The sequence below is a fragment of the Sceloporus occidentalis genome, unplaced genomic scaffold, assembly GCF_023333645.1.
Source record: "Sceloporus occidentalis isolate IW3139 unplaced genomic scaffold, rSceOcc1.0.p SCAF_26, whole genome shotgun sequence".
Classification (NCBI taxonomy): Eukaryota; Metazoa; Chordata; class Lepidosauria; order Squamata; family Phrynosomatidae; genus Sceloporus; species Sceloporus occidentalis.
Window position 1 is genome coordinate 8,193,219 of NW_028317006.1, and position 25,768 is coordinate 8,218,986.

General features: G+C 40.3%; 1 protein-coding gene across 2 annotated transcripts in view; it reads right to left on the reverse strand.

Moving 5' to 3' along the window:
• The window catches only part of LOC149300119 (ras-specific guanine nucleotide-releasing factor 1-like), a 34,411-nt gene extending 9,551 nt beyond the window's left edge, over positions 1–24,860 (reverse strand). The window contains exons 1-19 of one of the 2 annotated variants that reach the window (XM_089485695.1): positions 24,612–24,860; positions 19,969–20,075; positions 16,658–16,805; positions 12,883–12,966; positions 12,001–12,254; positions 11,665–11,744; positions 11,171–11,364; positions 10,725–10,834; positions 10,241–10,359; positions 9,439–9,599; positions 9,083–9,144; positions 8,755–8,887; positions 7,594–7,676; positions 3,768–4,016; positions 3,303–3,667; positions 3,044–3,169; positions 1,787–1,957; positions 1,169–1,275; positions 705–817 (exon numbers count right to left, since the gene is read on the reverse strand). In XM_089485695.1, coding sequence (XP_089341821.1) covers positions 705–817; positions 1,169–1,275; positions 1,787–1,957; positions 3,044–3,169; positions 3,303–3,667; positions 3,768–4,016; positions 7,594–7,676; positions 8,755–8,887; positions 9,083–9,144; positions 9,439–9,599; positions 10,241–10,359; positions 10,725–10,834; positions 11,171–11,364; positions 11,665–11,744; positions 12,001–12,254; positions 12,883–12,966; positions 16,658–16,805; positions 19,969–20,075; positions 24,612–24,860 — 2,915 coding nt within the window. Of the gene's footprint in view, positions 1–704; positions 818–1,168; positions 1,276–1,786; positions 1,958–3,043; positions 3,170–3,266; positions 3,668–3,767; positions 4,017–7,593; positions 7,677–8,754; positions 8,888–9,082; positions 9,145–9,438; positions 9,600–10,240; positions 10,360–10,724; positions 10,835–11,170; positions 11,365–11,664; positions 11,745–12,000; positions 12,255–12,882; positions 12,967–16,657; positions 16,806–19,968; positions 20,076–24,611 lie in introns of both variants that reach the window. The other variant, XM_089485694.1, reaches the window with a different exon arrangement.
• Positions 24,861–25,768: the final 908 nt, after the last annotated feature.

Sequence of the window (25,768 nt, forward strand, 5' to 3'; positions counted from 1 at the left end):
ATAGCTTTTTGTTAATATGTGGATGGCATGTCATCATTACACAATGGCACAAGCTGAGTTACGTCTCAAAAATAAAAAATACATTGTATGCCATTTGAATCCAGGTTTCCTCCTCCACTCTCATATTGTTTGCTAAATATAACCCCTTTAAACATATTCTCTCTTTTTCTGCTCTCTATTCTTTATCCTGCTCTTGTTTTGTAACACAAACTTTTTCTCTAAACGCTTGTACTTACTTCTCATATAAAGCCTTACTTTCACACTTTCTCATCAAAAGTTTCTTCTTATCTACTCTTTTAATGCCTAACTCCCCAAAACCTTACTCCCTCCTTTTCACCCAAATTCTATGCCCCTGATTCTTCTACCCTCCTTCTTATATGAAGCCTTCCTTCCTTACTATCTAAAGACTATTCCCTTTTCAACTAAAGTAATACTCACTTCCACCTTTCCTATCCTTCTATTTCACCCCCTCTTTAAACCCTCAAGTACTGAAAAGACTGGTTATGCAGAAACTGTAGAAGACATTTGTTTTTAAAGAAAAACACATTGCAGTGATATAAAGAATTTCTTTCATACTTGTATGGATGTCTTCCCCTCATACTCAAGAGACTCAGCAGGGGAATTAACTAATGCAGCCACTTAATCTGCTTAGAATGAAGGTGTCTTATAGGATATTCGCTGTACCCTTACTGTGGGTGCCTCACCGGATAATATTGGCCGCAGCCTTCCTTTCTTGGGCTAACAGCTCAGGGTTGTGTATGACCTCCTCAAGGAAACAAATGACTTTGGTCTTCAACTGTATGTTTGTCTCAAAGTCCTATGAAAAGCACACAGACACACATATAAAGAAACACACATTAGTCAAAAAACATTCTGTACATATACCTCAAAAAGCACAAAGGCTACTTGGAGTGGGGGATCTGAAGGTCGTTCGAAGCCAATTGGAGGTAGAGGTAGTACTTGGAGGTGGAGTAGTGGCGAAGGCTTATTTACAGATGGATAATCATGGAGAGGGTTGGTGGAAATGGTTGTTTCTTGGTAATGGGAGGGTGGAGAAACAATTGTAGCAGGTGTAATCATTGCTAGGCAGAGGATATGGACAGGGATTGGATATTTGAGATGAGGCACCGACATGTTGCTTGAGTATGAGTGAGTACCGTGAGGGTACCTGTGCATGTTTGGACACCCAGTGCCTAAGTACATTTAGCACGCGGTTTGTCGCTGCTCTCCTGATCACAAATTCCTTGTCTCCGTTCCTCTGTTCGGAAGGAAATCCTGCAGCATACAAAAGTCACATATCCTCAGTAACAAGGGGAGGCCGGACTATGCCTCCATCCCAGCAACTTGCAAAGGGGCAAAAAGCATCAAAATAGACATAGCTATAGGTTTTCCTCAACATACTTAACACTAAAGGATAGACACTGTTTTAGGGATAACCATTGGGAAAAACGTAACTGCATCTTTAACACAAATCCCCTCCCTGTGTTTTAGCATTGTATGACCATAACCCCCATCGTACTCCCTCCGTCGTACTCCCTCCGTCGTACTCCCTCCGTCGTACTCCCTCCGTCGTACTCCCTCCGTCGTACTCCCTCCGTCGTACTCCCTCCGTCGGTCCTTGCATAATCCCATGATTTCTGTATGCATTTCCCACTCATAAATCATCTTCTGCATTAACTTGACCTGAGCCTGCACATCAATAAGCAAATGCCCTAATGTTATGGAAGCCATCTGTTTTTTGTCATAGCGACCCTTTCGTTCATCTCCCCGTTGAACACCCATATACCTGCTGTGGCCAAAGACATCCTTCTGTAGGTTTCCTTGGTTGGTGTACCCTCGTTGGCTCCAGCGGTTGCGATAGCAAAGGCAGAAGCCGCAGATAGGTTGCTGCGTGTATTATCGTGTTCTCGACAAGATGTCATTACAATGCCATTATTATAAGAAAAGAGCGTGAAATCTATGTAAGGAAAAATATTAAAATGGCATTTATACCTGTATGTTATAATAACATACAAATATATATATATATATATATATATATATATATATATATATATATACACACGGTATAATCTACATCAATTTATATTATGGAAAAATATCACAGGTTTGATTAAATGTAGATGAAAAAAAGTAATCAACAAAGAGGAATTATTAATCGCTTAAAAGATGAAAACATTAAATCAAAAGAGAACATATTAGAATTAAACTGAACGAGGTAATGGACTTCGTGGACTATAATACTGACCTGTAACCAAGATTAAAAGATCTTCGTTGACCTATAGACATAGTGCTCTAAACAAGGGATCATACAATAAAGTCTTGTAGTTTCTTCATGAGTAGCTGAATGTAGCAGAATGTAGCTACAAGTAATTTGTAAAGGGGAATAAACTGGGATTTGCTCATATCCCACTATACTATGTGTGTATATATTATTTTAACCAACCTTTTACATTTTATGAAAGAACGGAATAAAGGGGAAAAAAATTAAAGTAATATAGATGGAAATAACAATAAGATGGGTTTTGGATGTATGTATTAGTATGTGGAATTGGCATATGTGAGTGTATGTGTTTATGTAAGTTTATGGTGTTAGCATGAGCGTGTGTCTACATATGGTGTTAGCAGGAATGTATGTATTTGGTGTTCGCATGAATGTATTTCAGCAGTGTAAGGGTGTGTATATATTAGTGTATGGTATTAGCTTGAGAATGTGCATTCGGTCTACGGGTGTGTTAATGTATCATGTTAACATGGGTGTGTGTATCAGGGTATGGTGTTAAAATTGTCAGGGAAGATCCTAGGGTTAGTGATGCTAGGGAAAGGAAGCATGTATAATAGAGTCATCATGTGGAAGTTGTTGTATGGTGTTAGTATATGTGTGTATTTTAGTTAAGGGGTGAGCCCCAAAGTAATACTGAATCCAGTCTTTACTATCCCTAGGCTCACCCCTGGTATGAATACATGAAATTTATATTCTGAATTCCCAAGGCAGAAGAATTACAGATACATTAATCCACACCACATTAGACAGTGAAGTAACCTGCAGAATTCCGGCTCCTCTGAGATATTGGAGTGGTTGGGGACCGGGTGGGAGAAGTATCTGTTTCAGCTTCATCGCTTTGTGTTTGTTCTGTATCAGATTCCACTCGAGTGGAAGCTTCAATGACTGCAATATAAAATTGGTCAGTTTTCGAATGATGAATATTAATATGCACACCAACTCATATATTATCCTTTGTGACTCCATTCCTTAATATCAAAACTCTCACCCCCCCCTTTCATTAGTATGATAGACTTACTCTGTCTTTGTGCTGCAGACTCTTCATCTTTCTCTGCTGGTGGTTCCTCTCCCTCTCCCACTTTGCTGGGGAAGCTTCCAGACACATAGAGCTTATTGATGTCCAGAGTGGTTTTGCTATATGGTGGAGGTCCAGGGCTGGAGTAACCATTAGACGAGCATCCCAGAGCAGCAAGATCCAGCGCTTTTCCACCAGTGATAATTGGAATGTTGAGTGACAATTTGCGTCTGCGGCTTGGGGAAGAGGACTTGGTGATGGAGAGGGGTGGCGGAGATGAGAACTTGCGGGTGGCCCTAGGTGATTTGGGTGGTTCACCATACAAAAGTTTATTGTTCTGGTTACTGGCAAAGAGGAGCTCCAAGGACCTGGGCATATAAAAAAGAAGTTTTGAATAAACGTGAAGAAAAGCATGGCGGCAAACTGTTGAATTTACATGAGAGGTCTTTTTCTTAAATTGATGCCCACCTGGCTGGAATAGCACTGACTGGCCTCCTGTAGATAGCAATAAGTTTGTCGAGCACAATATCCGCACAAGTGAAAACTCTGTATGAGTGCAAGAACGTGTTCAAGAAATCAATACTGAGGAAACGCAGATCTGTGAGGCGTTCCAGCAAGCGCTCAACACTTGCATAACGGATCTGTAACACCTTGCAGGAATTCATTGTCTTACTGAAGCGAATATCAACATCATCACAGTACAGTGAGCTGTCAGACCTGTGGGATCATATGAGCAAAGGTTCTTATTTCTCAGATTTCCAAATCACACCATCAACCAGCATTACAAGAATGTACACAGTTACATATTTTACTCAGATTGGCAACGATTCTTGAAAAGGTCCATCAAGAATAGAAAAAACACATTAAGACTTTTATCCAATGTTTTCCAAAAAGGTTAAAAACAAATCTTGATCTCCCCCCCTGGATTAACATTAATTAAACCAAGGTTAAATTATTACAATCTTGAATCACTGTGTTTACTAGTTAGACATGCAAACGTTTAGAAATTATTAACCAAATATCCCAAAACCACTTGGCATTGTATTCTACATCTTTACTGCTCTGGCTGTCAGAAAAACCCTTTCCTTTGCTTAATGGCAAACAGCTTTGCCTTAGAGGATGCCTCTTTTCTGCCTGTAAATGTCTCAGATTAAATAGATTCCTAGACACGTCTTTGTGTTACCCTTCAATATACCTGTACTTCATAATCAAGTGGTAGAAGTCGGGGAAAATGGCGTCTTTCCTTCAACGTAAACAAGCTTAATTTGTGAAGTCTGTCTTTTTAGCTGATATATTCAATGTTGTTGGCGGACTCTGAACCCTTCCCAGTCCTACCATGTCTTTTGTTTTATAAACTGATGCCCAAAACTGTATTGTCAATGATGTATGAAGTGGTAATATTACATTCTCATCCTGTACACTCAATCCCCTTTTACTACTGGATATCAACTTGCTTGCTTTTGCCGGAGCTGCCAAAGACTACTCCCAGATACTTCTCCATAGAGGATTTGCAAATTACGCGGCCATTAAATGTGTAATTAGCATGCTTGTTTTTCTTCCACAAATGCATGATTTTACATTCTTCTATGCTGAAGCATGCAAGTGCCCAATCATATCCTTCTGAAGGGAGCTGACATTCATTTCTGATTGAGTCATCTTAAATAATTTTGTGTCATCTGCAAACATTGATATGTTGCCTTAACCCGTTCAGTCTCCTTAGGACGCAACTGTACATCATTAAAACCTGTGCCAAGAAGCCCATTAGGACCTACGTCCTGTCTTTTTTGTTCAGGGCCATGGGCATCTCCCTGCTGCTACGTGGGAGATCAGACGTCTATTGACTGATGTTGTAACAGGGCCACGAGCGCTGATACACCTTCATACAAGGAATGCCCGATCACACGATTGGGAAAAATGAAATATGAATAAAATGAAAAAATAAAATTGATTGGGAGCCCAGTGATGTCATCACGACCAGTGTTCCCTCTAAGCTGTACGCTTGTGCGTGCGCACATAGCTTTCAGAGGGAGCGCACACGAACAAAAATTGTGCGCACAACCAGTAGCGTACCGAAGGGGGCCGGTCTGCTACTGGTTGTGCACACGGCACCCCTTCAGAGACGGACAGTAATGTCCGCCGCTAGAGGAGCAAGCTCGGTTGGGGAGATCAAGGATCCTGCTCCCTTTCGATGCGCGCGGCGGGATTTGATGTCATATCCCGGCGCACAGCATGAAGCCACATCCACTGCCTCCACTGCAAAGGAAGGAGAGAACACAGAAGAGGAAGAACGAAGAGGAGGAAAAGTGACAGGTAGGAAAACATTCTGTGAGAGTGAATTAGTAAGTGTGTGAGAGTGATGGGTGTTATGCTGTAGTTTAAACTGAATGTTTGTGAATGAGTGTGTGTGTGATAGCATGGATGTGTACGTGTGTGGGGGGGATAGCATGGCATAGGGAGGCTGTAATCATATTCCTATCAAGCTCAGGTTCCAGCATGTACTGGCTGCCTGAGCATGATAGGATTGCTGTTAGCAATTATATATTTTTTTGTTCCATTTTGGTGTGTTAACCACACCTTTATTAAAAGTAACACACCAAAATTGGACAGAAAAATTCGATAACAATATTTTGATATATGATTTCTAACAGCAATCCCACTCCTATCATGCCCAAGCAACCAGTACATGCTAGAACCTGGGCATGATAGGAGTGTGATTGCTGTTAATCATATATATATATATATATATATATATATATATATATATATTGTTATTGATTTTTTTTGTCTAATTTTGGTGTGTTACTTTTAATAAAAGTGGTTTTTTTTCTTCTTTTTCAAGGTGTGGGGGGGTCATTTTCGGTTTCAGTCAAGTGAATGCTAAATTTTCAGGTCCAGAATTTTCATTTCGGTGCACCCCTATATAGATATATATAGTATATATATATAGATAGATAGATAGATAGATAGATAGATACTAGGCCAGACACTAAAGTGGTAGGCCTACACCACATCAATGTTTGGCTTAGTATATAGTGGTTGGGGTTATGCTGCATTATTGTCAATGTCTGGCTCAATGTATAGTGATAGGTGTTATGTTGTACCACTGTCAATGTGTGCCTCTGTATATAGTGATAGGTGTTATGCTGTACCACCGTCAGTGCGTGCCTCAGTATATAGTGATAGATGTTCTGCTGTACCACTGTCAGTGTTTGCCTCAGTATATAATGATAGCAGTTATGCTGTACCACCGTCAATGTTTGCCTAATGATAGAAGCTATGCAGTTTTAAAGTGTGTGTGTGGGGGTCCCACGTACAGGATCCGCCCCAGGTGCCAAATACTCTAGGTACGCCCCTGCGGACAACAGTTTTTCCCAAATTTTTTTTATCCTTTATGCGGTCTGGAGCCTCCGCTCGTGATTCGCTCATAATTTACTTTTGCAGTGAGAATTTCACCTTTAAAAAAACATTACAGTAAGTAATACTATACTGTACCAAAAATATAGAATAACAATTTAAATTTAACATTTGCAGAAGCATATTGTGCACACAAAATTTTGGCTCTTGCACAAGAGAAATTTTCTGCGCACACCACCTAAGAAAAATTAGAGGGAACATTGATCATGACATCAAAAAATTTGTGAAATCTCCAAAGTGATCTTGATCTCTGAGAACAGTGCAAAAACAAATATGTAAAGCATCGATGTGGCTCTCTTGAACCCAATATATATATATATATATATATATATATATATATATATATATATATATATATATATATATATATGGGGTATGACTGTAATTCAGCTATTGTTGAACATAAATTGGGTCATTGTTGAGCTGTGGAACCTACAGAAGAAATTTTAAGCAAAATTGCAAAAAAATTTATTTTTTGTTTCTATTTTAGTATTTTTTTTATCTACTATCACTAATAATGATTATGTTTTGTGTATTTCTATGATGTCCAAAGAAGGCCCTACTTCTCCTGAATCATTTGATGTATCATGATTTTGTGCAGGTTTATCAAATATGGGGATCAAGGTTTTGTGCAGGTTCATCAAATATAGGAATCATGGTTTAACACGGTTAAGTGCCATGTGTTACAGATTATTGACAATTAAATAATATGGGACCAAGAATGGAACACTACTCCACTCCAAGCTTTTATCCAACTGGAAAATGTACCATTACACCATTTACACAGTAACCAAGTAATAGTATGTTAATCTGCGTCATATCTAAAACATTCCAGAACACCTTCATACATTATATGCATATAATTTCTTGAATAACTCACTTAATCATCTGGGGTACAGAGACTTTGGAGTTCTCCTCAAATGCATTCATCATAAGACCATTACAACGGATGTTATCCACGCACTGTAGAGCAGATACAGGGATAAGTGGGAGGAAGACATTGGCATTGAGTGAAAGAGAAAGAGAGGGACTTATAAGGTAACACAATACAAACGACAACAGAAAGGAATAATAGAAAAGACAATACAAATGCACACTAAAGACCAGAAGAACAGATAAGAGCAAGCTAGGTTTTTGAAAACAGGATATCTTCATATCCTCATATTACCAGAGAAGAATGTAGATTAATTCACACAGGTGGATCTGTCAGGGTCACTTATCCATGATAACTGCCACCTGTGCTCATGTGAAGAGAGAATGAAAAACCTGCCTTGCTCAGAGTCATTTAAGGACAGGGCTGAGAGGTTTTTGCACAAAGCACCAAGCAAAGTATAGCACACAGAGAAGACAGTACAGAGGAGGATATGTAGGGCTGAAACCTCAGATCTAGAATGTAACAGTAGACATCACATACATGTAACGAGACACATGAATCAAAGGGCAAATATATAGCTATTTTAAAAGCAATGTTCCTTAATTTACCCCATTTGTTGGTGCTGTGTTGACACTATATTTTCTGGGTCCAGAAAAGGGATAACATTACAAACAAGGAAATGCAGAGAATGTAAAGTAGTGAGTCCATACCATGAAAAAAGTATAACATATGGCTTAACATATAGCACCGAAAGTACACGTAAAAGTGCCCAGCTGAAACAACAAACAACTAAAATCCTACAGGAAAAATGTAAAGCATTAGGATATGAGAAGAGTGTGCAGCATGTGAGCGGTGTGCGAGACAAGGAGCATAGAAATACATGGAAAGAATTGACCTGAACATAACTAAGAAGGAAGCCCAAATAAGAGGTTGAAGTGAAGAACAGTTAATGAAAGACACATAATTTAAATGAGAAAGTGGATCGTAGGGGAATATACACCAGGGTCTGCAGACAAAAGACCGTCTAAAAGGTACAATAGAAAGAACAGAACACATAAAGCAGAGGGAGTGTAACAGTAAGATGTCAGTGATACCAAATACACACAATGGTGCCATAGTCATGATGACAGAGTCAGAATGATGACAAAGTGATGACACAGTGGTGACCTGGCTAATGTCACTTGTCCATGCTGCCTTCTCCTGCCTGGAAGATGCCAGCAGAATGACAACAAAAGGTGGAGAGTCCTTGGGTTCCACTGAGATCTTAAAGTCCAAGTGATCCCCATCCTGCGTTGGGGGCCTACCTATAACAGGAAGCAGAAGGACATGGATAAAGTTACATGAATAACTTCTGTGTTTAAACAGATGAGCGTTTACAGAGTTTACAGAAAGCAGAATGGCTTGATATTATTGAGGCATTTGTACACAATGAGATAAGGATCTTTTTGAATGGAACATATATGGAAAATACCGAACAATATAATTGGGTATATACTTACTGTCATCATCATCTTGTTCCTCCAATAAAGTGCAATCCATTAGCGATATTACTCCATTCTACAAATCAGGGAAAGAGATCCTGTATTAACCTACAACAATCATTAACAAGTCACAAAATACACTGAAATGTTGGGAATACTCGGGACCAAAACAACAAACTTTAACTGACCCATCCAGCCCAGAGTCTACCAGTAAGAGAGGCAGGGTTGTAACTTTCATGAGGTAGGACAGGCAGCTGCTCCAAGTGCCACATGCACAGCCCGTCAATTGTCATCAATGGGTTAATGTCCTTTTGTCTTTTCTATATTCCTGAACTAAGAGCCTGTTGTGGATACCCTTAAAAGTAATTACCTTTGTGAGATGCAATTTTCCCCCAGAGCTGCGTGTACAGATCAGAAGGTGTTTGGAAAATAAGAAGCATTGCCGTTCTCCTTCTTTCTTTAAGGACAGAGACCCAAGGCGTCCCCTTGTTACTCTGCCCTTCTCTGACATGGGGACCTGGATCAGACAGCCTAAAGGAATCAAGATCAGTTCACTACCTTTTACTATAGGTAACATCTTCACCACGTGGTTACAATTTGATAAAAGTTAGTCGGTTAAAGATCGATCGATCCCATCAACACCCTGGTGGTTTCAGTTTTAAGGCCAAGATCAGTCATTAGATCAGACAAAATGACTAAAAGCATAACTGACCTGCGTCATTTCCAAATGAATTAAACGAAAATAAAATAGGATCAAAAGTGGTAGTAGAGAGACAGTGGAGATGGAGGGATGCAGTGAAGGTGGGGGCTGCAAATAATGCCTTGTAGAATACAGAGTTTCAGATTTGATGTGGGAGTACAGCGGTTTGGTGCAAAGGTGTGTGGGATGGGAACTGGTGTGTGTGGGATGTGGAGAAGGCAGAAATTTGTTCAAAGCCACTATCTTTACCTTAATTAGAGTACTTTCCACAACAGCTAAATCAGTAACCACACTGTTAATAAATAAGGTCCCTCGGGTAATTGTGCTCATTTACTGGTGTTTATGAAAAAGTGCTTCACAATTACAGCCTTCCTTATAGAAATAGTCATCCAGACTTCAACTCTGGTCTCATTCTCCTGCTTAGTCTATTGTGTTGTATACAAGTCTAAATGTTCTAAAGCCCATACTGTACCTTGCCGCACAAAGGTCTGACTCGTGTCCAGCAAAACCTCACAGCCTTCAACAATCATCCTCTCAATGGCCAAATTCTTACGGATATTTTCAGTTTCACTGACTTCATCATGCATTATTCTAGGAGAGAAAAGTATATACAATATTCTACCAATATAAATACCAATTTACCCGAATCATAATTCACTGCAAAATCTTATTCGGTCAAATTCGGTGTACGCTGTGATTTTTTGCTGCTAAGTTATGGTTTGGAATCTATCACAATGAATAACTTAGAAACTGTACTGTGAAGTAGTTGCTGGTAGCCCATACATCTATAGGTGACCATTAGAGGATACATGGGAAGAATTATAGATGACTTAAGTACGACAATTATAATATATAAATGTGTTGTATATTTTGAGGACTATTAAATCCATCCATTGAACTGACTAAGTCATTACTCACTTGGGGCTGCTGGAATGATAAAATTTCTGGTAACTCACCGTGAAAGTTCCTCCAATTTAGATTTAGCGTAGTCAAGGCTGTTCCTTTCTACATGCTCGTGAGGTGTATGAGCAAGCAACTCATGCAGTGTAAGGATGTATCGCGGGATCTAGCAACATTAAAAAAAGAAATAAACCCATGATCATATCAACAATGTAACTCTCATAACTCAGATTCTAGCCCCCTGCATTACATCTTGTTTTTTCTTGGGAGGGCAGACTAGATGAGCCAAATGGTTCTTATCTGACGCCAAATTATTTTCTAAGAGCCTCAGTCATTTTACACCCTGATCTACATTTCTCAGTCTACATCTATGCATTTGTAAAGGAGATACCATTCACAATTCTGTTGTTCTTTTGTTTTTGCTTATCTTCTCAGTCTGTATGCTGCCCCTACACACAGCTTGTTTTTTTATTTTATTTATATATAGTTCTTTATTAGACACCTGGAACATGGGATAGGTGAGAAATGTCTCTAGGGTGCGTTCTTCACAGTCTGGCTTGGCCTCATACTGTTTCAGTAGTTTGTCAAAGTCTCGGTTCTGTTTGCAGTGAGCCAGAATCTGAAGGCTGTACTGATGGTTCCTCACAAACTCCTGATAAATATTCAGCATCGGCAGAAGGATGTCGAACAGATCAGCTGTGGAGAGAAGACCGCGTATTATCCCACCAGTGATGCGAGAACATAGTAACAGACAGAGGAACACAGAGTAGTGTCTAGACCGAGATACAATGATACATACAGCTAGAGGTAAGATGACAGGATCAGAGGAAGATACAATGTGACAGGATCACAGAGAGACATACACAGATATACAGGTCAAGAGACAGGTCATACAATCTTTTTGTCTCCTCCAAGAAGGGTATTATTAAAGAAACACTGAGTTGTTCACATGATGGTAGGACGGATATGGACAGATGGGCATGTAGACATTCTCACCCAAAACCAGTGTGGGCCAGCTGGATATTCGAGCTTTAAGCCCTTGGTAAAAGATCTGGTGTAAAAACATGATGGTTTCGCTATGAAAAACAAAAAGAAAACATAAGTAAATAATCTACAACCTCAAAGTCAACAGGGAAACCTTAAATTCGGTACAAGAAAACACAAATGAACTCAAAAGAAGTAAATAAATTAATGCCTGACTCATTTCATATCATTTTTAAAAAGTCTGAGGTGCTGAAACTCTGTTTATTGAATGCTTGTCCAGGCCCAGCAACATGTAGCATTAGACGGCCTCTCTAAATTAAGCTACATTCGCAGAGAGCCCACAGTTACCTGTTAAGGAAGATGCTGCTGACATCATCATGTGTAATTGGTGGTTTCTTGGAGCTAGCTGCCATACGCAGAGGTCTCAAAAAATTGTTGACTAGAATGTGCAGCTGCTGTACATACTCAGCCTCTGCCTCTAACATGCTAAACACAACCTGGTTTCTCTTGCGCATGCTGTCTGCATGAGGAGACCTCGAGTAATCCTGGATTATGCTTTTCCACTTTCTGCGGCACAACCAACCGCGCAAGAAACTCTGCACCTGCAGGAAGAAACAGGATCAGGGGAGGGCAAGCACCTTCGGACTCGGGTGCAAGTAAAGCCAAGTGGGCCCATCGGTTTCTTGTTCCCCAACATATGCACTGGCACACACATGTCCATACGCTTACACAAACTTACACACTCATCCTAACACACATACACTTGCTTACAAATACTTAGAATAACATATACCTACTCACACATACTTGTACTACCATACACCTACTCATACTAACACACACTATCACAACCAGGCTAACACACACTCACACCACTTTCACATACACATTCATGGTCACACACATGCTTATACATGCATTCTCATTCTAACATACATACTTACATACATTCATTCATACTCCCGCCCTTATGCTCTCCCTTACTCACTCACTAACTCGCTGACCCCCTCACACTCCTCACACTTCACTGGCTTTCTCTCTGGCTATTCAAACACATAACCACTTGTTATGTGACCCCACTGTGTTCCTGCCTCCCTGGCCCGGTCCAACCCTTTGCTAACAATCAAGGACCCGCCTGGGGTGGCATTTGTCCCCTTTGTCAAGGAAGCCCAATGTATTTCTGGGCCTGTTGTGGAATGTATGTGGAAAGTACAGTATGAATCAATATACCTTTTTGATCTTCTTGATGTCAGTATCGTCAGTTGAGCTCTGGGTTGACTGGATCCGTTCATTGTCTTTTAGTAATGATGCAATCTATGAAAATTAACAGACATTAACCAATTTAATTTGGTCCGTACAGTTGTTCTCCTTACAGAAAAAATTATTTTATTAGAATTATATATATATATATATATATATAAGCTGCGTCGCAGCTCTGTATCTGTAACATTGACATCACAGCCTCACAGACACCTCTAAAACAAGTGATAAACCTACAATCAGAGATGCAAACAGCATTAGCGATCCATGCAGGACTATGAAACACTGAAGTGCAGTGGAGTGTGCAAAAGCCTTACAATATATATATATATTACTATTATAATTATTATTGGCTGACCTTACAGCCTAGTGTCTAATAATGCCACTGTGGAAGTGGGGAAGAACGCAAAAGCATAATTTGTGTGTGCGGATGGGATTCTGCAGAATCCTTCCATGCAATTGTAAGGCTCAAGCAATGGTGATTTAAAGGGTGCAGCTATTATACGCATTAAAACGTCCCTTCAAGGTCAAGTGCAGACAACTTGGCAATGCACACTCAGCAGAAGCTCTGCTCACTTCAATTTATCTGCTGTATAACACAGTTTATATGATCTGGAAAACAACAGCATCTTCAGGATTTATTAATCCCAGAGTTACTGTGGAGTTGCAGTTCAATTGAAATTAAGATTTGGAACATAGTTCATCTCAACTCCTCACTGTCCACTATCCTGCCACCCAAATAGTACCTTAGATGGACCTTGTTCCTTCCTACTAGAGCAACTTTAAGGTGTGTGTGTGTGGGGGGGGGTTAACTTTCTTTTTTGTTTTTAATTGTTTAAAATTATATGAGAAGAGGAGGCACTCGCCTTTATCGATTGGTTAATAATGGTTCATTCAGCTTTTTTTTCAAATTATATTTTGTTTAGATTACTATTATTTAGCTTACTTTACGACTCAATTTAGGTGAGTTTAACTAGACATCTATTTTGTAACTCACATCAACTCAAAACCAACTTGAATATTAATGAGTATGCAAATTGGTTTTCGAGTTGGGACATGCAAGAGCTTGTCGAGTCACGGCAGTCTATTAACCCTTTAACTCAACTTTCAATGAATCAGCACCAAGACTTACTCTCTTTGGACCTACTAATATCTTTGTTTACCTACTGATGTGGTTTCCTAGGAATATGTGTATATATCTCAAGGGGGTAAGCGGAAGATAATTTAGGAGGGAAGGAGTTAATGCTCCAGTGATGAGAGGCAGCTTGTTATTAGCAGGACATCTAAAGTTCATAAATATTCAGATTTCCATGCTTTAATATCAATTTTCATTTACATATCAAAGTGTCAGCAGCTGTGACACAGACATCACAGCTTGGTGACACTGTGCCCTCCTCTCATCTATCCACACAAAATATGTGCATCATGTACACAACACATACTGAATGCACTTTACAGACATCACATGTTAGGGATACATTGCCTTCTTCCCATCTGTCTGTATAATCAGAGAGATTGAGAGATCGGTGGACCGTTGAACGTTTCTGCTCCTTTAATTTCAATGATGCTGCAAACTCCTAGATAATATCCCAATAAATATCAACTTATACACAGAGAGAACACCAGAACTCCAGGCCTCAAGGGCCACAAACATGCCACAGTTTTTGATATCCCAGCTTGCGGACAGGCATCTCAACTGTGTGAGAGAGAGTGAGAGTGTGAGAAAGCGTGAGTATGAGTGTGCATGAGACAGCATAAGAGTGAGAGAATGCATGAGTAAGAGTGAGAGAGTGAGAGTGTAAAAGCACGAAAATGAAATGCAAAATTCCTGGCCTGCTTGTCTGGAATTGTCCAGACCTGAGCTAAAATTTGCCACCAGTCTTTTGAGACGGGGAATTGTTGTGAAACCTGAAAATAATGCAATTATTATATATATAAACTATATGTAGTGACAAAATGCAGGTGTAGTAGATGGAGTATATCTGTGACACCAGAAACTTCCCTCGTCATGATATAGAAATCATTCTTATAACTGAGGGACTAGGACAGTCTTTATAAACCTTGCTAGAGTGTGAACACTTGGTCCTTGTTGATGCAAATTGTTTAGCGAAACACATCAGGCAGTTAGGGAGCTTGCTTGCCACTCTTAGTTGCAAGCATCGCTCTGATTTAAAGTTTAGATTTGTATCTTGGTAAAGATAAGGTCAGGATACCAAGGGCTTTTGTGTGTAGGGGCTGCGCTAGTTAGATTATGCTGTTTTGGGAAATAGCATGTGCATGTATGTCCCTACCCTCTTCCCCCATGGTCACTACATGAATTGAGTTTTGGGATGAGATTGCTTAAGAGTCTTTTTGGTTTAAGACTGGAAATAAAAGTTGCTTCAGATGTTTTCAAAAGATATTTTGATTCCTTTACTTAGTTGTCATGTCTTTTTAATTAATTCTTTCAACTGAGTATCTTTGTAATTGTTAATGTTCTCTATTTTATTAATGCCATTGTTGTAATATGTAATAATTAAAGTAAATGAAATTCTCTATAAGTATTAATAAGCAATATTAATTTATTATATTACAATTAAACAACTTCCCTTTTATTCAATACTGATGGTGTTCATCAGATATTGCTGTTGTAAATCTGGACTTGCTCGTGTTAATCTGGTATTACTGATGTTCCTTTTATGTTAAAGGGATTTGGGGTGGCATTCCTCTAATCCCTGTGGAATTATGAAGTGAGTTTGGTAACATTACAGCCTTTTGTACAGTATTAGAATTTGTCCACAATTATTTTGGTGTCATTGATATCACTTATGTTTCTCAGGTATCAGTATTAAAAACATACGGTATATGTATATGTGCATTTGTATATGTGTACACATATGTCCTTAATATTCACTAGAGTTATTACAGAATATTCAGGAGACCAATCACTAGGGGTTGTGCCCTTGTGAAGAATTTCACTGAGATTGGCCTTTAATCATGGATAATTAAGTAACTGTGTTGAAATATTCAGCTTTCCTTGACAAACCCAGACACACCTCAGATATATATACAGTATGAAAAATAAATCCTCCTTAATGAGTATGCCTGAAATGAAATTTCTATAACTAACCAGGTCTACACTAATTAACAAAAAATCATAAACTCAGAGACATTCTGCGGGAGATAAAAGGTCACATGTCCCCTTTTGATTGCATATCTGGTATAAGTGCTCTAGAATTAGCTAGATCTTGTGTGCTGGTTGCAGATGCCCCTTCCTCTCTATGGCCCTCCTTTCCAAGCTTCCTGTTATTGTCTATGAATTTTGTGATTTACATGGCATTAATGGGTTGTAGGTGTGATGATGGTATCACAAAAAATTGGGAATAATCCAGTATATCAAGTGTTAATACATGAACTAGAGTCCTCTCATGAAACTGTGTATCTCTACTAGTAATTATTTAAATGTAACAAAAATATTTTGATCCGGAGCTTACTTGAAAACTGGTTGACTTTTGGATCAACTGTTTTAATTGTTTTGATTTTCTTGGGTGTCTTCTTAGTTTATTGGAACATGCATGGTGTTGTGAGTGTGCCCTTATGCGTGGTTATTTTATATATGCATCATTGGACGGCTAATGGTTGTATTTAAGGTCCTAGTGAGTATTTTGTGTTTTTTTTCCATATTTATCTAGTATTACTGGTTGTGTGGTGGAATTAATGGAAATACGCTGAGGTTATGGTGCCCAAGTTCACACTGGGTTCTCACCTCAGATTTCAGACGCTCCACCTCTACCTCTCCATCTTCTATCTGCTGTCTCAGCTGTTTTGCCACCTTCTTCTCTGTCTCAACAATTTGTAGCAAATGTAGATACTTCTGCATTAATGCTTCATGTTCTGTCACCAGTGTCTTGTAGCTAAATAAAAGGAGATACAATGTATTTAACTGGCAATAAACAAATAAACATATGAAAATACAGAATGATGAGCATTTTCCTTGTCTTTAGGGAGTGGGCTTGGGGCAGTGTAACCTTTATAGGTGGATATGTTCACTAAACAGATATGAGATGTTAAAAACTATTTTTGGATTAGATCCTAAAACTAAACTGAATGCCACTGAAAGTCTTAAGAGCTTGTTTTTGGACAGCTTGGTAAGCTCTATTATGTGCGTCGTGAGTTTAGTCATTAGTCAATGATACTGAGAAATGTTTGATGTGTTTGTGGAATTTGAGTTATATCCAAATTCTAATTGGATTACAGTGTATATTCAATGTGCACACCGACCACAGGGAATGCTTTTTTAAGGGTATCAACAATATGGTGTGTTCCAAAATACAGTGACCCCATAAGACATGCAATCATGAATGTGTTGGCCATAAGGCAGCTGTTCCAGAAAAATACAGAAGTAGGTGATGTGCATTGAAACCAATGTGAACACAGTACTAATAAAGTGCAGCAAAAACACCAAAAACAAACTTCACAATTGTCTAAAACAAAACAATACCAAAATGGTGCCTGTCACGGAGCTGGCTAGTCCGACCGACTACCTCCGCTGTCTTGTGCTCCCTTAGCCTGGGACAACACACTTTCCCCGGTTCCCCAGTCACTAGCCGAGACTCAGTGTAGGGTAAAACCAAACGAAGACTGACTTATTTCTCACACACAGGACTGGATATATCCAGCAAAACACACATTTACATAAAACAAGATATTGGGACACAAACCGCCCCCTTAATCTGCCTCTCAGAGACAACAGGGGCAGTAACGGGATTAACAATACAATAGGTGTGTGGGGGGGGGGAGACTGATTTATACAACATTAAACATCAAAGAATGGTGGTCACTCCCTGGTGGCAGATCCTGGCTGTCTGCTGGAGATAATCCCCTCAGCCAGTGATGAGATGATACTGCTGGGGGTAGCCACAGAAGTCTCTACAAACCCAGGGCCCATAGTCAATAGGGAGGAGGCTGGCAGTCAGGCTTCTCCAGTGGCCCCAGTGATGGAGGCTTCCGTCACAGTGCCTGTGCCCCTTATACGTGAATTAGAATATACCAAGGTAATATGAAGGTAATGTGACCTTATAAGGCCATATTACCTTGGTAAATTCTAATTTACTTATAAGGGGCGCAGGCACTATATTGGTATTTTCAGGTGTTCCAGAGTTTACGGACAGCATTTCTTTATTGGGCAGCCTCTCCCGAACTTACTAACCAGAGTCATAAAATGTTCATAAAATCTATGTATCAGACATTACAGTATAGCTTACTAGTGAGGGTTCAATAAAAGTGTTTCAGTGCACAGAAGGAGACAGTATAGGGAGCAGATAGGTAGTCTTGGCTTGTGAGCTTAGAACAGGCCCACAAGCAGCATTAAAGGGGCTGCCTCCCAGTATCTTGGTAATTTATAGGTACATTTAAATGTTTCAGGGTAGTTAGAGCTTGCTGAGTATTGTGTTTACAGCCTAGGAGTTTAGCATGAATAGGTCTGCTTGAGTGAATGCCAATTCATTAATATACAGAGTCAGGATAGGGGTGCTTAGGCTCTAGAGTTTAGAAGTGTATAAAAGGTAGAACTTCACTGTGTTCAGACCTTTTTGGATACATCTGGCACAAGGATTTGGTTCCCTCATAATTTTTTTTTGATGTTTCAGGTCAGGATCAGTGCTGCGGGGTCCCTGAGCGCTGGCATCAGTGAGGAGCTTAGCTGTACAAGGATCAGGTAGTTCAGGTGGCACTAGTAGTAGCAGTTAAGTGCAAGACTCACACCATGGGCTCAAGCCCTGGTGAGCGACAAGCAGTGTGTCCAATGTGCAGGGATGTTACACTGGTGGCTACTTGTCTCTCAGGGTCCCCAGCCAGTCAGCAAGATTGCATCAGTTAACAAGGGAATAAAAACCAGGAAGACAATGGGGGCAGTGGGATCAAACCCTTTTCAACTCAAGATTCAACTTTTTTCAGGTGCAAAACTGAATAATATAGATTCAGTGTATATAAGAGGTTTATATCCTATGTTACATCGTGGCAGACTATGTTAAATGGAAAAGGTGCGTGAACATAGATGTTTAGGAGCTAGACTTATCTTATATATATATTACCTATTCAGCTACAATAAAGAACAAACACAACCTGCTTTAACTGATAAAACACAAGTTATTGTATTGTTATTGTCCGTATTGAATATATCATTCAAACAATTCACACTGTGGGTTGGGAAAAGTAGAGAGTCTCCCAAGGCTAATCACTTCAACAAAAGCTAATTGGAGTCCAATCAATGAAACGGCATAAAAGCTGGAAAGGGTTTCAAAGTAATCTCAAAATGTTCATATATTCATCAGTCCACAGTTAGAGATATTATTTATAAATGAAGACAATTCAGTACTGTGGCTGGCTACCCTCCCCAGAAGTGAGTGCCCAGCCAAGATGACTTTAAGGGCACAACGCATGCTCAATGAGGTAAAAAAGAACCCTAGAGTAACAGCTAAAGGCTTGAAGGAATCATTGGAACTGGTTAACATCTGTTCACGTGTCTACCATACGCAAAACATTGAACAGGCATTGTTTTATGAACAATAATTGCAGAAAACCAGGTAATTTCAAAGGGTTCACTTACATTTTCTATCCACGGTGTTTATAAATAATAAAACTTTCCAGTGCAGAGTGTTTGCTGTATGGATACATTATGTTGGAGCTTTATGATTCCAGTCTAGTGTATTTGGGCATTTTACTGTATATGCAGTGAATATAGATGAAAGATGAATACAGGAGCTGTGCTTTTCTTGTCCTCTAAGAGCGGTATATGTTGCTTGGTCTCACCAAGGAACATTTTGTGAATCCCAGACAAAGTGGCAGTTTGTGTGTATGTTGTCTGTGTGTTTTCTGGACATAGTGGGTGTATTAAGCAATAGTGGGTGTAGTCTGGATGCAATGCAAACTTATACCTGGCATGGTATATTGCAATCACCAAGGAACAATGTGTGAATCCCAGACAAAGTGGAGTTCTGTGTATGTTGTGCGATCTCCGGGCATAGTGGGTGTATTAAGGGACAGTGGGTGTAGTCTGGATGCAGTGCGCAATTATACCTGGCATGGGATATTGCAGTCACCCACTCATCGCAATCCTTTGAATCCTCTGTCCGTAGCTCCAGAGGCTTCTGATTCTCATGATTAAAGTTGATGATGAAATAATACTGAGAAAACAGAGGAAGCCAGTGATCAGTGAAGTAAAACTAATCATACGCTCATTATATTTTGGATAAATAAACAAGGTATGGAGCCAGGATACACAATATATGCACACAGCGGGATGGATACATTGATGCATAGAGATGATCTGTACATGTACAATATGCAACTTGATGGGAGACTGTGGCACAAATTTGGGGTATGCATAAACAGTAACTCCGGTCCAAAGTTTGTAAATTGGTCTTATTACTTTTGAAGCACATAGAATATTCTTCCTAATTGTAGTATTCCATTCTTTGCTATAGTGATAAGACCACATTTCAAACATTGCACCGGAAATTACTTTTAATGCATAACACTCATTTTATTTGGGAGCAGTGAAACAAAAGAACCTAAAATGTAATGACCTATTGTGGTGAAGACATTAAAAGTGCTGTGTACTGACCTGAAACAAATGTACAGAGATTTATTTTTAGACTTCTAATGAACTTAAATCAAGGATTCATTAATATAAGCTGATATCCATTTATAATTGGTAAAGAAGGGTCCCTGGGGCAAAATTTGCAGATCTGGCAGATGTTTCCTTATGTAAACTAAATCAGCACAGAATCACTCAATCCTAATTATCTAATAGGTGAAGGAGATTACAGCTCACACCTACAACTGCAAGGTAATTAAAGCGGTACAGTACTGAGCAAAAGTTTTAGGCAGGTGCTGTGAAGTAAGAATACAAAAAATAGTTTTATTTACTAGTTTAAAAGACATGTTTATAGTTTATTTTTTATAATTTAACAAAATGCCAAGTGAGCGTACAGAAGAAAAATCAAATCAACAAATGGCGTCACCACCTTTTGCCTTCAAAACAGCATCAATTCTTCTAGGTAGACTTGCACACATGAACTTGGCAGGAGTTATTCGGAGAACTAACCACAGTTCTTCTGTGTATTGGACAGAACATCTGAAAGCTTGCCCTGAAATTTCTGCCTGGGAGAGATGTGGCTGTTACAGTATAACTACCTTGTGTCTTGTTGCTGTGCTCAGTCTTGCCATGTTGTGTGACTTTTGACATTAAACAGTCATCAGCAATTAAGTTGACGATCATTAGCACCTGTTTGGTATAATTATTCCTACATCTAACTATATGCCTACAAAATCCTTGACTTTGTGCCCTTAGAAGAATTGATGCTATTCCGAAGGTAAAGCTTGGTCACACCAAATATAGATTTGATTTATATTTTTCTTCTGATCACTCACTGTGATAAAATATAAACTATTAACTATATCACACTATAACATTAAGTTAACCCTTACTGCTATAGGACCTGTGACATTGTACCTGACCTATAGCCCTCACTGCTTGTTTAAAGGAGGAGCCCTTATCCTGTATATGATCTCCATTCCATAGCCATGACCTGTCCTGAACATTTCATTCTTTTGCTATAGAACCCTTATATAATATCAGTCCAGGACATCTCATCACTGTATATATTTGCTGCGTACCTCCCACTGCTAAGTTACAGGACTCCTCGTGTCCTTCGTCTCTGGTATGCCTCACTGCAATATTACAGCAGGGTTTCTGAACATAGATCTTCAAAAGCTCCCAACAGAGCAGGTTTTTACACGTGTTCTAGCTAAAGCGACATCTGTGTTCATATGAGTAGAAAACCTGCACTCTTTGTGGTACCTGAAGCCATTGATGAGAAATTAATCTTTATAGGAACTCTCAACCTAGTATAATTGTATTCTAATTATTTTGCAGGATCAATTCCCCTATAGGTATCCTGTACATTCTTCTCTAATAGCACACAGCACCCTGTAACACCTTTTACAACTATCCAGCTCTGTTACATGACCCATCTGATTTGCTCACATTTGCTCACATGACCCTTCGCTGTATAACTTTCCTTTTGATGCCCCTTCTATACCGCAACCCTGTATGTAACTATTCTCATCGAATAACAAATCTCTTGTCACAGTACTCACACATCAACCATGCATCTATCAGACAGCCTGACAGCTATCACATACCTACCACTTCTCTATTTCAGGTGTCTAAGCGACCATATATATCTGAAATTACTCTGTACATTTCAAAGGGGGTCTTTTCCACCGGGTGCCGATTGTTGTTGAATATGTTGAAAAACATAACACATTAGTCCTCTCAATCAGATTGTATGTTATTGATAGACTCACTAGAATCTTCTTGCGATCTGAGATCTGCTCTGATTTGATTGCTGCTTCTTACACAGGGATTTACTAAATACAGCATTGTCCGTATTATACTATATTGTATATGATATTGTATATGTTGTCATGCACAATGCCTTGACTCTCTAATGTGCAGAACAGCTGGGAGGAGAAAAAGATGGGCTAGACTTCCACGTACAACAGTCACAAGAGGTGAAGAGACTCTTGGCCAGTCTCAGATCCTCCAAGTGTGACCCCCTAAGTTACAACCATACACGGAACATCAACAAATGATTGCCCTATTTAAATAGTACTTATGCAATCATGACATTACTCACATAGAAACATAGAATTAGGCAGAACCACTGTGCCAACCTAATCTGACCATTTTATTCTGATGTAAAAACATTGGTCACGTCTGTTATTTAGGATAACCATAGGCATATCCCATTGGTGTTTAAAATGTATTGCTGTATTAACCTCTACCACTTCGGATGGAAAGCTGTTCCACTTATATCCTACCCCCCCCCCTTGTTGAAATAATACTTCCTTACATTTAAATGTAATTTCATTTTAAATCTCTTTGCATTATATGTTTGACCCATACCTGTTCTATAGCAAACACTTCCAATACTTCCAGGACTGGCGCATTAATTTGCTGCTTTATTATTACCTACCATTCATGCCAAAAAAAACCCTAATCTGCTGCCACCCAGAATGTTTCTCTGATAACTCTGCACTTCTTTCTGGTAAACAAGAATTTTCTATGTTTTAATGTTTTTGTAATATATTTTTTTCATAAATGTGCTTAAGGATGTAAAAAATGTTTGTGACGCAACGTTTGAAAAATGGCCTTATCACCATAACAACCAAAGGACTGCTTCATTGGTTGCTATGGTGATAAAACCACTTTTTGAACAATGAGGCAGAATGACTTGTTATACATAAGAACAAATTCTAATGATTTTGTCCCCCATTGTATGTGGCTTCTGTCCTACCAATGTAAGACTTGACCTGCTTTTTGGGGTTCATCACTTTGTGTCCTTGCCTGTGTCCGTACCAATGTATGAAATCTGGACACCTTTACTCTTCCGTTAGTATGTATGTATTATATATTATCTCATTTTATACATACAGCATAACTAATCATTCTCAGTTAGAAGCAGTGATTGGATAAGCCAAGGAATTTATCTTGATCATACTTAAGATATAATAGGTATAATATTTATTTATTATTACTTATTATCTAATATTTATTATATATGTGGCTTCAATCATCCAGGCTCCCACAATGCACCTGGTTTTGAAGGCAACCTTTATGTGAATCAAACCACCCCATTACAAAATATACATTGTGTAAACTTACACCCTGATCCCCTACCCAACCACTCTGTGCCGCCTCGACACTATATACACTGGAACTGGAATTGGGAATTGGGCTTTTCCTCCCAGTTACACCAAATATGCCCATATGCAACAACACGTCAAAACAAGCCTGCTTATACCTGGCATACTACACGTTGCTTTAGATTGGCTCTTTGAGCAGGGCTCTCCTCACCTGTTGTTTCTGTAAGTCAAATTGTTATGTTATAAATTACTTATGTCTTGTTTACCCATTGTACATCTCTGCTGAATATGATGGTGCTATATCAAACAATAAATAATAATAATTTCATATATTATAAAACCCTTATCTCACCAGAACATCAGTAGCATGGAGGAAGCCAGAGGCCCTTTAAATCTTACTTGACGCCTATAGCTGATGCTTTTTGTTGGACTAACGTATATGTAAAATTACCTTAACTTTCAGGCCCACAGAGGTCTCTTTTTCAGATGGTTTCTGAGGCCCTAAAGGCTTTTGCACTTTACATATTTTTGCATGAGACTCCATGTTTTCCTGGGTGAATACAGCTATATGCCCGTTTCCCAAAGTTTGGCCAGAATGTGGCCAAATTCTGTTTATGAGAGAAATGGCCGAGTCCCAATTCCAGGTCCTTTTTCATGTCATTTTTTATTTAATGCTTCACCTCAAAGCTGCCCTTCCTACCTAGGCCTCCCCTATGTATAACCTGCCATAAGCTGAGCTCCCATACCCAACCTTTACATACCTTTACATAACCCCAGCTAATGCCTGCTCCTTATTGGCTGATTCTCTAGCAGTATAGCCCCATATAGCGCTGCAGCCCCTGAGCCAGTGTGTTACCCCATGGCCTCCTATTACACCTGTATCCCCTTCCTATGGCATACCTGTCAGCCCTCCCCTCCCCCTTCCCTATCTCCAGGCTATGCAATCCTAACCGCCGGGGCCCCTGCCCACACCTGCCTGGATGCGGCTCCCTGCACGCAGTGTATACCTGTCTGTCCGGGCCGCCCTTGGCCCCCCGCTCGCAGCTGCAGCCCTCCAGCAGGTAGAGGGCACAGGGACGGCCGCTGGTCTCGCTCTCGAAGCAGAAGAGCAGGTTGTGCAGTAGGGAGAAGCTCCGGCTCTGCCAGCGGCTGTTGTCCGAGCTCCTCTTGCTCAGGATCCCCCTCCGTGTCCCATCTTTGCGGGCAAGCTGCCCCAGGTATATGGCGTGAGCCTCGTTCAACCGGAGCCGCTGCATCTTGTGGCCTGGGCTATCAGCCCCGCCTACGGCACCCCAGGGTGCACCCCAAGTCGGTGCACCCGCTCCACCCCCGCCGGTGTCCGGTGCTTCTCGTACAATCAGGTTCACCCTCCCTCGTGCACGATCAGCCCGCTCCTCCCCCGGCACGTCCCACAGTGCCTGCAGACCCCAGTGAGCTCGCTCCTCCCCGCCCCGATCCCGGTGCCCGGAGCACTCTCCGGCGGGTCCCGAGTCTCCGAAGCTCGGGAGGGATACGTCATGTGACGTTGCTACGGGGAACGCTGCCGATTCAGCACCGTGGACAGAGCCCAGCCCACGGCAGAAGGAGCGCCGAGTGGGCAGCGTGGGGTCGCCCCTAGGTAGTCCACAGCACCCAGATACAAGCCAGATGAGCGTTACGACAAACCAGTGGGTTTGATGGAATAGGCTGGAGTTTGGGAGGTGAGGAAAGGCACAGCTGGAGGGAGAGGAGACACAACGTCAAGGATGGGGCTGAGCTGCGTGGAGGAGATGCAGATTTTAGAGAGTGAGGCTTTAAGGGGATTATCTGAATTCCGATGGTCTGAATTCTTAGATGGCTGTCAGGGTGGATGAGCAATAATACCCTCCCTGGGAAGGAGAAAGTGAAAATTCCAGGGTTAAATGAGATCTTATGGACACGGTGCTGAATCGGCAGCGTTCCCCGTAACAACGTCACATGACGTATCCCTCCCGAGCTAAGGGACAATTCTGTGATATGGAATGGTATAGATATTATAGGGTCACAGGTGAAAAGGCATTCCTGGACATGAGTTAGAAGGTAATGGATGGGCATGGCATTTGTCATGTGAAGACAATGGTTTCTGGATCTGACAAGCTCATGGATAAATCAGTGGTCCAATAGGTGATGATGCCATGGCAGGGGC